We start from the raw sequence: 16996 nt of genomic DNA on the forward strand, positions 1-16996 counted from the left end.
AGTTTTACAAAACAGAACATAACAAAAGATGCATTTGATGAGACATCCAGATTAAGAGGGTCAAGATAATTTATTTAAGAAGTTTGTCTTAAAAACAAGCAGGGAGGCAGTTTGGACTTCCTGTCCTGAAGAGTCCATTGTGTCCAGGTTCTGGTTTGGCAGTTTGATGATAGTCTGAGGCATTCAGGAAACATTTGTCTTCAGGATCTTGTTACACAAAGAAATAAGATGAACATTAATTTGTCACTCAGTCAAGTACACTGAACAGGAGCTGATCCGCCAACATCAGCAGCCCTGCAGCACCCTTACGCCACACCCGCCGGCCCCGCACCACACCCGCAGACTCCGGCGGCCCCAAACGAACCCTTGGACCACACCCGCCAGCATCAGCAGCCCTGACTCCGTCGGGTCCCACATTCTTCTGTGTTACTTCCTGACTGATTGAACTCCAAGAAAAGGCTCTTGTATCATTTGAACTTATTATTTTACAAGAAGTACTTAAAGAAATAGTTCTGTTTTTTTGTCAGGCTGCAGATTTATTTTCAGTTTCAAATTAACAGGAATCATATTGAAGGTTTTTGTGTGTACAATCAGATTTTTTTTTGAAAGTTCTTGGTATAAAGTGATTTGAGAGTCAAACTACAGAAGACAGCGAATCTATGGTGTGCATCAGGAAGAGGTGAAGAAAGGGGAATCGAACCCTCTGGGTGTCCCTGATGGCTCCTGAAGGAGGAAGTGGTTCACATCAATTCAGCGTTTTGTTCCACGCCGGTCAGATTGTTTTTGTTCTCAGCAGCGAGCAGCACGACAGCGAGCAGCCAGCGGCCCAGAACCCGCTCAGACCGTAAGTAAGAACTAGATCTGATCATTCCACAGTTCCGGCACGTCCTCCGGCACGCCACACAACAGCCACCTGTGCTTCCATTAGTGAGGGCAAAGGTCACAGCAGTTTGGATGTTGAGTCCATGAGGAATTTGAGCGCACGGTCTACAAATGGTTAACGCAGCACAGGAAGTGGTGCACACGTGAGGAAACTTCACTGTGTGTGTGTGTGTGTGTGTGGGGGGGGGGGGGGGGGGCATGCAGCTTAAACCATGAACTGTATTTTGCAGAAACCTTTATTATTCTGACAGTAAGTGCAACAATCTCAGTTATAAATTTAATTTAAAAAATTACTTGTTTTGCTGGATACTGATTGATGTTCCACAGCGACATCTAGTGGCCGAGTCGGGCACCACGTCCCTGAACACAAACTTTTTGACCAGTATTTAAAAAAAACAGGAGTCTATTAGACTCTGGAGTCATTTTTAAAGGTTGAGAAACACTTAAAATTCAAATATGATCATAATTTAAAATGTGATTTTTTTTTTACCAATATACTCACACACCACTAGGGGTCACTCACAGACCACCTGTGCTCCGCAGACAATTGAGAAAAGCTGTTCTGATATATCAGATGATTTGTAAATAACGCAACAGATAACACGTTTAAATGTTTAAATATATGTGACAGTAGACGTGTAAGATTTCAAACCGCAGACATCGCTGAAGTCAGTTTTAAATGATTTAGTGGGGCAGGTGACCTTTGAATTGGGAATTGAGGGGCGTTGGGTGGTGGGTGTCCCCCCTCAGGATTTCTGCCCAAGTGCAGGTTGCAGCGGGTCGGTGTAAACCCTGCAACGAGACGGTGTAAACCCTGCAGCGGGTCAGGATCGACAGTGTCTGACCTGACAGTGTCAAACCCAGCTTTTGTCGAATGTCCAGCTGTTTTACAGGGCAGATTTCAAACAGCATTCTACGTTATTTTGCTTCAGCAGGCAGGTTCATGTGTTCTCCTCATCCGCTAATCAGAATCAGTCCAAACATGCTGAACTGATGTGAAAACATCAGCTGTGGATCAGAACAACAAAACAGGCGGAGTTAGAGCCATTTAATCACTTTTTTAAAAGTCTAATAACAGAAAGATGATTCGTTTTGAAATGTGGCTGAGACTTTAGATGACACGACTGTGTAAAAGATTTAGGCATGTTTGGTTTCTTGCCGCTCCCCCAAAAGAAAGTCAGACTTGTCTATTCTACATAATTTTTTATTATGTCATTAACTCATCTTTGTGATGTCATGAGCCAAACAACATCACAAAGTAAACAAGTTTGGAAATCATTTAATAATTTCTTGAATGAAGAAAAAAAAACTTAATTAAATATTTATGGAAAACAACTGGTGGCTCGGGCATCTTTTCCGGATGCCCCCTGGATGCCTCGCTGGAGAGGTGTTCCGGGCACGTCCCATTGGGAGGAGGCCCCGGGGAAGACCCAGGACACGCTGGAGGGACTATATCTCTCAGCTGGCTTGGGAACGCCTTGGGGTTCCCCCGGAGGACCTGGGGGAGGTGTGTGTGGATCGGGAGGTCTGGGCGGCTTTGTTTGAGCTGCTGCCCCCGCGACCCGACTCCGGATAAAGCGGAAGAAAATGGATGGATGGAAAACAACTGTGACATTCTTTTATTCTAATAAACTAAATTTTAGAAATTTACTGCTAATGTTTTTTGATGTAATTACCCTTATTTATTTATTTTTTAACTTAGCCACATGGGTGTGCAGCCAGTGCACTGAGAGGGCTGGTGTTGCTGACCGAACGGTCCCCCTAAAAATCGGTTCCCCCCCCCCCGATGATGCAGTTCACTGATTATCACCTCGTTTCTGCTTCAGACTGCCTCCAGTCATCATCTGTCTCAGCGACAGATATCTGAAGCTTTTGTACAACAATCATTTCCACATAAATTCAGCATTATTTCATTATAAAAGGCGGCGGAAGCGATCAAAGCGCAGCAGCAGCACGAGCTGCTAGCTGATGCGTTCACTGCATATCAAAGCATCACGGAATTTCACCTCATTTTTGCTTAAAACTGAATTTAGAATGATTTAAGAGGTTTTACCTTTATCATCTGATGGTTAATAATCCCATTAATCCACTTGATTGCTTTGGGTGAAGAGACTCCGTCTCAGATGTGCTGCTGTGGTCCGAAATGACGCATGTGCAGATGCAAAAGGCGGACCGATTTTTAGGGGGGACCTTTCAGTCGGCGACACCTTTCCCAAGCTCTGACAAATGAGTAGGATTGAGTCAGAAAGGGCATCCGGCGTCCAATTTCCATACCTGTGTCACAGACCGAACTGTTCACCCTAAAAAATGGTCTGCCCTGCCTTCTCTGCGCATGTGTCATTTGGGACCTCAGCAGCTCGTCTGAGACAGAGTCTCTTCTCCCAAAGTGATCAAATGGATGAATGGGATTATTAACCATCAGATAAAGTAAAACCACTTAAATCATTCTAAAGTCAGTTTGAAGCAGAAACGAGGCGATAATCTGAGTCATCACTGACACTGTGAAATGACGTAGGCGCAGTGAACGCATCGGATAGCAGCTCATGTAGCGGCAGCGCTCTGATCGCTTCCTCCGTCTTTTATGATGAAATAATGCTGAATTTATAGTATGTGGAAATGATTGTTGTAGAAAAGCTTCAGATATGTGTCGCTGAGACAGATGACTGGAGGCAGTTTACCGCGGCTAATGATGCACAGAAATGATGCATGCGCAGTGAAGGCAAGGCCCATTGATTTTTAGTGGGACCATTCGATTGGTGACACTGGATCTGTCGAGGCCCGGGTTAACAACATCTGCCACCGGTGCTGTTGCTCAAATGAGCTACTGCTGTGTGAAGAAGAAGAAAAGGAGGATGAAAATGTGTCCACAGATGGTGAGAGAAGAGGAAAACTATACGGGTGGAAGTTGGGACTTTGAATGTTGGCAGTCTGACTGGTAAAAGGAGAGAGCTGGCTGATATGATGGAGAGGAGAAAGGAAGACATATTGGGGCCTCATGTATCAACGTGCGTACGGCGATATTTGAGCGTATATCAATCAATCAAATCAATCAATTTTTTTTTATATAGTGCCAAATCACAACAAACAGTTGCCCCAAGGCGCTTTATATTGTAAGGCAAAAGCCATACAATAATTACAGAAAAACCCCAACGGTCAAAACGACCCCCTGTGAGCAAGCACTTGGCTACAGTGGAAAGGAAAAACTCCCTTTTAACAGGAAGAAACCTCCAGCAGAACCAGGCTCAGGGAGGGGCAGTCTTCTGCTGGGACTGGTTGGGGCTGAGGGAGAGAACCAGGAAAAAGACATGCTGTGGAGGGGAGCAGAGATCGATCACTAATGATTAAATGCAGAGTGGTGCATACAGAGCAAAAAGAGAAAGAAACAGTGCATCATGGGAACCCCCCAGCAGTCTACGTCTATAGCAGCATAACTAAGGGATGGTTCAGGGTCACCTGATCCAGCCCTAACTATAAGCTTTAGCAAAAAGGAAAGTTTTAAGCCTAATCTTAAAAGTAGAGAGGGTGTCTGTCTCCCTGATCTGAATTGGGAGCTGGGGTATATGGGGTGTACGCCAAAATGGCTGCGCTACTTGGCATTTATCAATGTGGTCGCTGGCGTACGCTGCGCTGAAAATATACACCAGGTCGAGAGGTGGCGTAAATTATACGCCAAAATGAACCAGCGCTGGAATCCACATAAAAATGAAAATGATCAACATGATAAACAGTGACATTATACAAATCAATGCATGTGTTACATAAATAACACTTTCCTGATTATACTACATAATAATTAATACAAATCCTGCTTTTGCGGGATTGTTGGTCTATGGAGCACGATCCGTGGCTACAGCGCTGACCGCAAAGAAAGTGCTGCTCGCCTTTTTCTCCAGAGCCTGGAGCCAGAGCAGCGCTGAGCTTAACTTTATGTGGTGTGATCGTTTTAGACAATGAAATTGATAATTACAACTGTAGTGTTGTCATGCTGCAATCAGGTTGTGTCGTCTCCATTCGTTTGTTACAATAAAATAAATAAAGAAATACATCTTAAGAATAAAGAAATCTGAAAAATTAGGTGTGTCTTATTAATTGAGCGAGCAAATATCCACATGTCAAGAATTACTGGCACGTGAAAAGAGAATACAGTGGTCCCTCGCTATAACGCGGTTCACCTTTCGCGGCCTCGCAGTTTTGCGGATTTTTTTAGTCCAATTTTGCATGCTTTTTTTTTTTTTACAGTGCATTGTGGTCTGCGTGTCTGTTTATAAGAATCTTCTTGCCCAGAAGAAAAAAGAGCACCAACAACTACCCATAACTGTGTTCTTCACTCGGAAAAAGACACCTGCAGCGAGGTTTGACTCAGTGGAAAAAGGCGCGGCGTCAGGACGAAGAGGCGCGATCAGAGGAACTGTGAAATACTGGTCAGTCACTATTAATAATTTCTTATGTGTCCAACCTCGTACATTGATTGTTAAAATTAAATTCGTTAGTTCTAAAAGCCATCATAATTATTTATAGGAAAACGTTCTGTTTTTATTTCTCAAACAAATGTTTGGGCCTGAAAACAGGTTGGTCTTATTTTTCTACAAAAGTTTTAACTTTGAGAGTGTTTACATACGAGAGAAAAGTGAGAAAATGTTCATGCCTGATTGAGAAAAGTGTATAAAGTGGTTTTACAGCTTTAAAACATCTATAATAACTGTAATTTGCTTATTGCGGGCTATTTTTAGAACGTCACTCCCGCGATGAACGAGGGACCACTGTAACACTTTTTTGATTATACTACAAAACAATTAATACGACGGCCGCTTCTGATGCTCTATTGGCACGCGTCATGATTGGTGGAGTTCTTTTTCTTTGCCGTCTTCCTGGCTTCCATGTCGTAAAATGAGGGTGTGTCTGAAGCGGAGTCCGAATATTTACGGGTGTGTTCATTATAATTACGATTGTTTTCACCCACCGCATTTATCAAGGTCACGTCGGGCGTACGCCGGAAATGGGCAGGTGCGCACTGCTTGATACATGTCACAGCAACTTTGGTGTACTTCAAATTTACACCTTAAATTTACGCCACAAGTGCGCAACATTGATACATGAGGCCCATTGTGTGTGCAAGAGACCAAATGGAAGGGAAGTAAGAGCAGGAGCATCGGCGGTTGGTTCAAGTTGTATCACGGTGAGGACAGGAAAAGAAATGGTGTTGAGGTAATTTTAAAGGAAGAGTATGTTAAAAGTGTGTTGGAGGTTCCGCGAGTGTCTGAGGGTGATGAGTGTGAAGTTGGAAATTTAAGGGGTGATGATGAATATCATCAGTGCATATGTCCCACATGCATGTTGTGAGATGGAGAAAGATTTCTGGAGTGAGTTAGATGACGTGGTGGAGAGTGAACCCAAGAATGAAAGAGTGGTGATAGGAGCGGACTTCAATAGGCATGTTGGTGAAGGGAACAGAGGTGATGAGGAAGTAATGGGTAGATATTGTATCAAGGATAGGAATGGGGGAAGGACAGATGGTCATTGATTTTACAAAAGAATGCAAATGGCTGTGGTGAATACCTACTTTAAGAAAAGGGAGGAGCACAGGGTAACATAAGAGGGCGGAAGGTGCACACAGGTGGACTACATTCTGTGTAGGAGATGCAAGCAAAAATAATTTGGAGACTGTAAGGTGGCGGCAGGAGAGAGTGTAGCTAAACTGCATAGGATGGTGGTTTGGAGGATGACTATAGAGATAAAGAAGAAGGAGAGTGAGAGCTCAACAAAGGATCAGATGGTCAAAGCTGAAGGAGGAAGACTTGTATGAAATTCAGTGAGCAGGTGAGAGAAGCGCTGGATGGAGGGGAAGCAATTTTGGAAATCTAGAAAAGTACTGCAGATGTGGTGAGGGAGACAGCTAGGAAGGTACTGGGTGTGGTATCTGGACAGTGGAAGGAAGAGGAGGAGACTTGGTGGTGGAATGAAGAGGTCCAGGAAAAAGCATAAGGAGAAACAGGTTGGCAAAGAGATGAAGAAAGTAGACAGGATTACAAGGAGATTCAGTGTACGGCGAAAAGAGAAGGAAAAGCCACATTGCGAGCTGTACAAGAAGTTGAACAGTACGGAAGGAGAAAATGACTTGTACCAACTGGCCAGACAAAGGGACAGAGCTGGAAAGGATGTACAGCAGGTTACCATGTTCATCTGTTACCACGCTAATGTGCTGATAAGTGGGGAGAGTGTGTTGAGAAGGTGGAGGGAATATTTAGAGGAGCTGATAAATGAAGAAATTGAGAAAGAGAAAAGCCAGGATATGGAGAGTAAATAAAGAACTGCAAGAGATTAGAAGGATGAAGTGAGGCAGCTATGAAAAGGGTTAAGAGTGGAAAGGCAGTTGGTCCAGATGATATATATATATATATATTTACACACATACACACACATACACACACAACGACAACGTCCCAACTTCATTGGGACGTTGTGTAAAATATAAATAGTAACAGAACATAATGATTTGTAAATCCTCTTCAACCTATATTCAATTGAATACACCACAAAGACAAGATATTTAATGTTAAATCTGATAGACTTTTTGTTTTTGTGCAAATATTTGCTCATTTTGAAAAGGATGCCTGCAACACATTTCAAAAAAGCTGGGACAGGGTAACAAAGACTGGGAAAGTTGATGAATGCTCAACACCTGTTTGGAACATTTCACAGGTGAACAGGTTAATTGTAAACAGGTGAGTGTCATGATTGGGGATAAAAGGAGCATCCCCAAAAGGCTCAGCCGTTCACAAGCAAAGATGGGGCGAGGATCACCACTTTGTGAACAACTGCGTGAAAAAAAAAATAGTCCAACAGTTTAAGAACAATGTTCCTCAACATTCAATTTAGAGATTCCATCATCTACAGTCCATAATATAATCAAAAGATTCAGAGAATCTGGAGAACTTTCTACACGTAAGCGGCAAGAACGAAAATCAACAGTGAATGCCCATGACCTTCAATCCCTCAGGTGGCACTGCATTAAAAACCGACATCATTGTGTAAAGGATCTTACCGCGTGGGCTCAGGAACACTTCAGAAAACCATTGTCAGTTAACACAGTTTGTCACTAAATCTACAAGTACAAGTTAAAACTCTACCATGCAAAGCGAAAGCCAAACATCAACAACATCCAGAAACGCCGCCGCCTTCTCTGAGCCCGAGCTCATTTGAAATGGACAGACGTAAAGTGGAAAAGTGTGCTGTGGTCTGATGAGTCCACATTTCAAATTGTTTTTGGAAATCATGGACATCGTGTCCTCTGGACAAAAGAAGAAAAAGACCATTCAGATTGTTACCAGTGCAAAGTTCAAAAGCCAGCATCTGTGATGGTATGGGGGTGTGTTAGTGCCCATGGCATGGACAACTTACACATCTGTGATGGCACCATCAATGCTGAACGGTACATCCAGGTTTTGGAGCAACACATGCTGCCATCCAAGCAACGTCTTTTTCAGGGACGTCCCTGCTTATTTCAGCAAGACAATGCCAAGCCACATTCTGCATGTGTTACAACAGCGTGGCTTCGTAGTAAAAGAGTGCGGGTACTAGACTGGCCTGCCTGCAGTCCAGACCTGTCGCCCACTGAAAATGTGTGGCGCATTATGAAGAGCAAAATACGACAACGGAGACCCCGGACTTTTGAGCAACTGAAGTCGTACATCAAGCAAGAATGGGAAAAAATTCCACCTACAAAGCTTCAGCAATTAGTGTCCTCAGTTCCCAAACGCTTATTGAGTGTTGTTAGAAGGAAAGGTGATGTAACACAGTGGGAAACATACCACTGTCCCAGCTTTTTAGAAACCTGTTGCAGGCATCCATTTCAAAATAAGCAAATATTTGCACAAAAACAATAAAGTTTATCAGCTTGAACATTAAATATCTTGTCTTTGTGGTGTATTCAATTGAATATAGGTTGAAGAGGATTTGAAAATTATTGTGTTCTGTTTTTAATTTACATTTTACACAACGTCCCAACTTCATTGGAATTGGGGTTGTACAAAAATAGTGTGACAGCGGTGAGATGCGCAGTAGGAATGACAAACCCATTCAAGGTGGAGGTGGGATTACACCAAGGATCAGCTCTGAGTCCTTTCATGTTCACAATGGTGATGGACAAGCTGACTGAAGACATCAGACAGGAGTCTCCATGGACTATGATGTTTGCAGATGACACTGATCTGTAGTGAGAGTAGAGAGCAGGTTGAGTCTAGTCTGGAGATGTGGAGATATGCTCTGGAGAGAAGGGGAATGAAAGTCAGTAAGAGCAAGACTGAGTCCATGTGTGTGAATGAGAGGGAGCCCAGTGGAATAGTGTGGGTACAAGGAGTAGAAGTGGTGAAAGTAGATGAGTTTAAATATTTGGGGTCAACTGTCCAAAGTAATGGAGAGTGTGGTAGAGAGGTGAAGAAGAGAGTGCAGGCAGGGTGGAGTGGGTGGAGAAAGGTGGCAGGAGTGATTTGTGACCGAAGAATATCATCAAGAGTGAAGAAGAAAGTCTACAAAACAGTAGTGAGACCAGCTATGTTGGACAGGTTAGAGACGGTGGCACTAACAAAAAGACAGGAGGCGGAGTTGAAGATGTTGAGATTCTCTTTGGGAGTGAGAAGAATGGACAAGATTAGGAATGAACACATCAGAGGGACAGCTCAGGTGGGACAGTTTGGAGACAAAGTCAGAGAGGTGAGACTGATATGGTTTGGACATGTGCAGAGGAGGGACCCAGGATATATAGGGAGAAGGATGCTGAGGATGGAGCCACCAGGCAGGAGGAGAAGAGGGAGGACAAAGAGGAGGTTTATGGATGTGCTGAGGGAGGACATGCAGGTGTTCGGAGTGACAGAGGAAGATACAGAGGACAGGGTGAGAAGGAAATGATTGATCTGTTGTGGCGCCCCCTAGTGGGAGCAGCTGAATGGAAAAGAGTATTTTTGTTTTTGAGTATTTTGGCCATTCACACTGCATTTTGTGCAGTTGGAGAAGAATTCGGACTTCCTGTTTGGCTGAGAGCTTCGGGGGAGTTTCCACATCAGGCAGTAAAAGCTGTGTGGAATGCGGCGAGGCTTGTTGCACTCACCAAACCAAAGGCCATGCTGACGTCTTGCTTCCGCTCACTTTTACTTTGGTCTGTGACCCTGGAGGTCAAATGGGGGTGGGGGCACTCCGTGCAGACCCTCTGCTTCCCGTCTCGAGTTTGAAGCAGGATGATGTCAACGTGTGTTTGCATTTACGGGTTCATTCGTAATCAAAACAGATTTTTATCAGAAGGTGCAAAACCACAATCTGCTGTCTGAAAAATGCTGTCAGACCACCGTAGCAGCTTCCTGTGCGCATGGGACGCCACCCGCATCCCTTCTGACACACGTCACCTGCTCCAAAATACAGGCCGTTGCCATGGAGAAGCTGATAAACCAGAATAAGGAGGTGAGGAGGACTCCCCGGCCAGGCAGTCCTGACAGGAGAGAGGAGAGGAAACACATGCAGCCCTCAGACTGTGAAGTGGCGCCACAGCAGTTGACGAACGGCGTGGAGCAGCAGCAGCACGTGGAAAGATTCCTCAAGCTGGGATACTCTTACGGAGACATCCGACGTGTGCTGGAAAACCTCCACCACGACGCCCAGACCAATGACATCCTGGAAGAGCTGATAAAGACCTGCCATGCTCGCTCCAACAGAAGTCTCAAGCTGGTGCCCAGGAGCTGCGACCCCGGCCCGGCGTGGGTCGGGTCAGCACCCGGTTTCAGACCGGTGGTTATAGACGGAAGCAACGTGGCCATGAGGTGAGTCCGCTCAGTTTGCATCATCACATCAGTGTGACAGAAAAACGTTTTCTGAAGCTGATTTAAGGAAGTGTGACGCTGCTGAACCTGATTTCACTGCAGCGCACGTCCCATCTTTAAAAACACATGCACACATTCATCTATTCAGTTCAAGAGCCAGCGGACACTCGTGACTTCATAAAGCTGCTTTGTTTGTGTGTTTCCGTCATGAGCATGGGGGGAAACAGTTTAACCCCTCGCTGACCCACAGTTGCTTTCACTTTGACCTTTTGACACTTTAAGTTGAAGCAGTGCTTCGTGTAAAATGCCATTTTGAGCTTCTTCAGGTGAAACAGAGCTGAAGTCTTTGTTGCTGTGTGATGTCACACTGCATTTTTCAAAGCGAGAGTGTTGAAATCATGCTGTGCAAAAGGGTTGTCAGTCACACACCACTTCTTACTGACACACGTGCAGGGAAATCCCCGTGAGCAGGCATACATGCACTCGTGCACAACGGTCCAGTTTATGTTCCAACTGCTGGGGGTCGTGTTTGGAGATTTCCATGAAGTCTGTTGTTTAAAGCTGCAGTATGTCAGGATTTAGTGCCATCTTGTGATCAGGCTGCAGACTGCATTATGGTCACAGTTTCACTTCCTTGGTGACGCGGATTCCTGCTCCTTCACCTTCCCATGTGGTATTCAATACATATGATCCTCCACTTCACAAAACTGTGTAATCTCGACTTTCAGTCTCATTAAAGCGTGCTTCACTTTAAAGGCAGGATGTGTGTGTGTGTGTGCGCATGCAGCAGTCTCATTTAGAGAACCTCACAAAGAACTGAACACATCTTGCAACACCGTCTACTTCCTGGAAAAATAAAAAGAGAACATGTGTGTGCAGCGTTCACAGAAGTAGAAAGAAGAAGTGTTTTTTTGATGTTGTGATTCTGATTCTATGTAGTCATGGCGACGCAAAGGTGTTTTCATGCCGCGGCCTTCAGCTGGCGGTCAGCTGGTTCTGGGACAAAGGGTTGCGGGACATCACGGTCTTCATTCCACTGTGGAGGAAGGAGCAGCCACGGCCCGAGGCCCCCATCACAGGTAAGGTCACCCGTCTGCCCCGAGTCACACGGGTCTGAGCACAGGTGGGTGTGTCCACGTGCACGCTGTCATTTTATCCATGTGTTCTGTGAGATCACCATCAGGTGACTCACAGATAACACACGTGCGACCAAAACCTTTTCCCCCATGACTAGCTAAAGGAAGAACGTGCACACATTCATCACACCGTGTGCGTGTTTTTCAGAGCGAGTTGAGCGTGACACCGCGAAGAGGAAATAAACCCAAACAAAGCAGCCAACATTTGCTGGCTCGACTCACATTCTGGTTGAAGGTCCACTGTGGGAATAAGCGTCACATCCTTCTGATAATGCTGCAGTGCGTTATGATAAATCAGATAGTCATTCTGGCGAGTCCATCGACTCCATCTGCCGCCTGCTTCAAGGACGAGTCCGTAGTGACGGACGCTGATACAGACCCTAAGTTTAGTTCAACTCCAACTAGGCGTGACAGTGTGATGGACCCTGGTGCTGGTTCTCTATCTCAAGCCCACAAATGAATATAAATAAACAAATAAAAACTACATTTTTCTCATGCACACACTGTAACATTTGGATCTTCAAATGTAGTTTGTCCCTTTATTTACAGCCTCTGAAAATGGAGGCACTACATTTTTTTTGTTTTTTTTAACAGAAGTCGATGTGATAAAAACATCCTGATCGTTTTATTTCAGTGCTGTTGTGGTCATGTATAAAGTCAACATTAACAAAAATAGTCCCCAAATACTTGTGGACCCAACAGGATTTCAGGTCAATAAGAGATGGCGCGTTTATGTGACTTTTGCTTTAACAGGAAAGGAGCTGCTGCTGGCCACGCCAACTCCCCCCTCCCCTTTCAAACGAGCCCTTTGGCATCAGCTTAAAAATAAACTTTACAATGTTAATTCTGTAAAACCAGAGTGACTGGTGGGTTAGTGAAGGTCATCTTACTAACAAACATAACGTCCTGGTTGGGAAACGTTAACACTAAATAAGTGATGAGCGGGTGTGTCGTTGTGCAGATCAACATATTCTCCATGAGCTGGAGAGGAGCAGGATCCTGGTGTACACGCCGTCTCGCTGTGTCAACGGGAAGAGAGTGGTGTGCTACGACGACCACTATATCGTCAAACTGGCCTTCACCTCCGACGGCATCATCGTGTCCAACGACAACTACCGCAACCTGCAGACGGAGAATCCTCAGTGGAAGAAACTCATCGAGGAGAGGCTGCTGATGTACACGTTCGTCAATGACAAGTGAGTGCGGCGGCTTCCGGTCCGTATACGTGTCTATGCGCGCGCAAAAGTGCACGTCCCTGACGGTGTCTGTGCCGCTGCAGGTTCATGCCTCCTGATGATCCTCTGGGCAGAAATGGTCCAACCATTGATGACTTCCTGCGGAAAAAGCCACCGGTCCAAGACGTGAAGCTGCAGCACTGTCCTTACGGTGGGTTTGCTCGTATTTCACCATCGCAGCGATTATGAAGCCACGACACAACTCAGCGCTGCTCAGGAAAGCAGAAGCTTGCAGTTTGTTTTCAGCGTTGTGAAATTAACACCAGCTAACATCAGGTTTCTGTTTGAGCTGCTAGTTTGTTTTATGGCACATGTGTTCACAGAGTTCATTGAACATTCTTTTGTTTTCTGCTGGTTTCATTTGATGCTTCATAGAAAAGCAGCCCCCCCCCACCCCCCAAAAAAAAACAAAAAAAAAAAACAAGAAAAAGAAAAAGAGACCTGGAGCCAAAGACACCCAGTCATCCTCTTTTGGGTTAGAGTCAGAGACTGATAACTATATAGTCAGGCAGGAAGCACCAGTACCCTAAAGATTTGGACCTCAAAGAGATCAGCATCACCAAGCACCTCTGACCTTTGAACTCATGACTCCATAAGGTCTGCCTAGGTGTGTCTGGATCTTAAAGGCAGAGGACTCAGAGATACAAAGGCCACTGCAGAGGTCAGTGAACATCTCTACGAGTTCAACACTTTCACCACATACAGACACACTTCTGATGGATGAGTCCAGGAAGTCAGTGGATTCAAGACAATTACAAATCCAGATACTGATTCTTCACTCTGCTTCTCCACTGCATCGCATCATTCCACAAAGATCCCAGCATCCATATAGTCAAAGTCAGTAAAAAAAAAAAAAAAAAAAAGACACCAAATCCACTGGTTTCCACATCCTGACCCAACATCTAATCCATGCAAGAACTGAGAAGTGTAGGAGCTAGAACACATCCCTGAAGAACACCAGTATTCATTGGGAAGTTAATTTATATATTCCCTGCTCTGTACGGCGCTCCCAGTGGCTGCAATATCCAAGTAAATGGGAATCCTGCCAATTCTCAGGATGTCCTGAACAGGTTAGCCAAATCAAACGCTTTGAGAAAATCATCAATGTTGGAAAAGAGCGAGGAAATATTTGATGGCTGACTTCTTGGGTGTGAAACCAGACAGTTCCAGGAACCTGAAGTCCGGCAAGTAGGTGGGACTGAATCCTGTGGAGAATGATTCTTGCAAAGACCTTTCTTGGCACAGAGAGGAGTGTAATCGTCCTGTAACTGTTGCAATCCAGGGGTTCACCATTTCTGAGAGAAAGTCCAACCTTTGGATCCATATTTACCTGTCACCCAGTTTGAAACAATGATTGTTCCAAAGGCAGGAGCATCACCAGTTATGTCCATGATTGTGGATAAAGTCCTGCAAAAGAGTGTCTGTTCAGATTTCGTGGACTCTGAGCAGACTGTAGTCAGAGTTCAACTGGATCCTCAAGGAATCCACAAGTCTATGGTCAGAGGTCACAAACTGGGCCTTTCTACTTCATGTGTGTCATTTAACAAAAAAAAAAAAAAAAAAAAAAAAAAAAAAAGAATTAAAACCAAGCAGCATTAAAAGTCAAAGGTGTGTGTGTGTGTATATATATCAAGATAAAATATTTTAAATATGTTGGCAGGTTTGTGGACTTGGTGGTTCATAGTCCGACAGTGTTCAGACTCGTTGGAAACTTAAAATTTGATTTCAGTTTGAAAAATTAACAGGGATGCTGTCAGCAAGGAGCCAGTAGGTGGCGATGTTCTCACTGAGTGGAGCAGAGGACAGTAGCAGTGAAGGAGCGACGGGTTTAAACTGTGGGTGGCTGCAGATGGGAAGAACAAAACCAGAGGACAGATTGGACAGTGTTTGCTGTGGACATTCAGAGTCGTCGCCCGCGGTGTCTAAATGTGTTTCATGTTCTCTTGCACTGTGCTGACGTTTTGTCATTTTAAATCTCTCTATTCCTGCTTGCAGGGAAGAAGTGCACATACGGAGTGAAGTGCAAGTTCTACCACCCAGAGCGGACCAACCAGTCCCAGCTGTCCGTCGCTGATGAACTGAGGGCGCTGAGCAGACCTCCTGCAGACAGAACCGCAAAGCAGCTTGAAAAGCCGCTGCTGCACCAAAACCCGTCATCCTCTGCTCCGCCCGCTGGCGCAAGCAGGCCGTTACACGGAGCTTCACCCAGCGAGCAGCTCTTCTGTCCCAGAGACAGCCGCAGCCCTCGCCTACAACCCAGCAGCCTCCGGCACTGCCCGAGTCCAGACGTGGACGAGGCTTTAGGCTCGCTGGACAGCTGGATGTCTCAGCTGTACGTCCATGACGCCCTGCATGGCAAAGACACACCTTCCACTGGCTGCAGGAGCGGCTTCTTCTCCGCGTCTGGACTATACGGCGCCAACACCCAGAGGTCCGGTTTGAATGGAGAAGGTTACTACTCTCCTCAAAGCGGGGGTGACCCGGTGGTGGCCCGCCCCCACCCTCCGTGCAGGTGTGGTCACCAGCAGACTGGGATGCCCCACCCCGTGACGTGGAGCTCCTGCAGCTCCCTGCACCTGCACGGCGGGGAGCGTCTGGCCCACTTATTAGAGCAGCAGTACTTCAGGCAGACGTTCTCCTCCCACAGACGGATCCACAGCTTACCCACCAGCCTCAGCCACGCCGCGCCCACCAGCCAAAGTCTGTCCAGTGAGCAGAGGAAGTGCCTGAGGAGCCAGCTGAGCACGCTCTTCCCTCACCGTGTGGTGGACCACGTGATGAGCGCTCACCCGCACATCTCGGACACGTCCCAGCTGATTTCTCTCATTCAGAGCTACAGGAGCAGCAGCGCCTCCTTCTGCTGAAGAAGAAGGAGGCGGCAGTTCTCACCTTGACCCCGCCCACCTTTAAACAGTCCAACGTCCCACTACAATCTGAACGCACAGAACTCAACGTGAATGTGAAAACAAACTGTAGCTGAATCAGCTTGTTTACATTTGCTGCTTCCTGATCAAGTTCAAACTGATTTCAGTGAAACCACATCCTGCCAGATCGGTCCGCTCTAAAGATGAGAACTACAACAGAAAGCAGTACTTTGGTGATTAAAGTGCCTTCTCTGGTCGCTTCCTGCAGCAGGAACACAGATGAGGTGAAACAGGTGGTTTGTGATTCGCCGGACCTCCCTGAAAAATGTGCATTTCTGACTGGGACTGGATTCTCCTCACTTGACCTTTGACCCTGCCTGGAAGTGTTGGAGTGTCCATGATGATTTCATCTCCCTCTGGGCTTTCAGTGGCCTCTTCGTACTAACATCTCTTCTTTATTCTTCTAACCTGATGTCCCACTCAGTCCACTAAACCCGTCCAGATTTTATGAGAGGTCACAGCTGGACGTTGTGATGCTGGAACATCTGACACGTTGGGCATTAAGTTTGATTAAAATGCAGGAGAGCAGAGGCTGCGTCTGCACTGTTCTTGTAAAAGTACAATGCATTATGGTCCAAATCCACTGCCGCGGTGGTTTGTTGTTTTCTCCTCAAAGTGAGGACTGATGTCTGTACGTCTCACTGATCTGTTATGAATTATTTCCAAAAAAAACAAAAAAAAAAAACATTTAATATGGAACACGAGCAGATACTGAACTCTTTCTTGGTCTCTACTGCCATCTGCTGGAGGAAACAAGCAGACCGCTGCGCCAAAATATCAGACATACAATTCTTTTAAAAGATGTTTTTTTTTATTTTTACAAATAACTTATCTGTTACAAAGACAGTTTTCCCAGCTAAAATCCAAGACACATTAGATATCCAAATGATTTTTTTTCCATTTATTAAACATGAATGAACTGCCTCTTCACACCAAGGTGCAGATAAAAGCTGAAAACTGGTTTCTTTGGGTTGGAAAAGGAAAAATAAGGCATAAGTGCTGAAGAGACAATA

At 45.4% G+C, this 16996-nt stretch overlaps 1 protein-coding gene across 1 annotated transcript; it reads left to right on the top strand.

Moving 5' to 3' along the window:
- The first annotated feature begins 748 nt into the window (after positions 1-748).
- On the top strand, positions 749-16662 carry LOC117502625 (probable ribonuclease ZC3H12D). The gene is made up of 6 exons (XM_034161688.1): positions 749-844; positions 10294-10688; positions 11628-11767; positions 12786-13020; positions 13104-13210; positions 15055-16662. The coding sequence occupies exons 2-6, from the start codon at positions 10303-10305 to the stop codon at positions 15921-15923; spliced, it is 1737 nt and encodes a 578-aa protein (XP_034017579.1). The 5' UTR covers positions 749-844; positions 10294-10302; the 3' UTR covers positions 15924-16662.
- The last annotated feature ends 334 nt before the right edge of the window (positions 16663-16996 follow it).

Source organism: Thalassophryne amazonica, chromosome 21 (genome assembly GCF_902500255.1).
Source record: "Thalassophryne amazonica chromosome 21, fThaAma1.1, whole genome shotgun sequence".
NCBI classification, from domain to species: Eukaryota; Metazoa; Chordata; class Actinopteri; order Batrachoidiformes; family Batrachoididae; genus Thalassophryne; species Thalassophryne amazonica.

Coding starts and splice junctions, on each gene's coding strand:
- LOC117502625 (XM_034161688.1), top strand. CDS start 10,303: ATGGAGAAGCTGATAAACCAGAATAAGGAGGTGAGGAGGACTCCCCGG. Junction 11,768..12,785: donor GCCCGAGGCCCCCATCACAG/GTAAGGTCACCC, acceptor GTCGTTGTGCAG/ATCAACATATTCTCCATGAG. Junction 13,211..15,054: donor GCTGCAGCACTGTCCTTACG/GTGGGTTTGCTC, acceptor TCCTGCTTGCAG/GGAAGAAGTGCACATACGGA.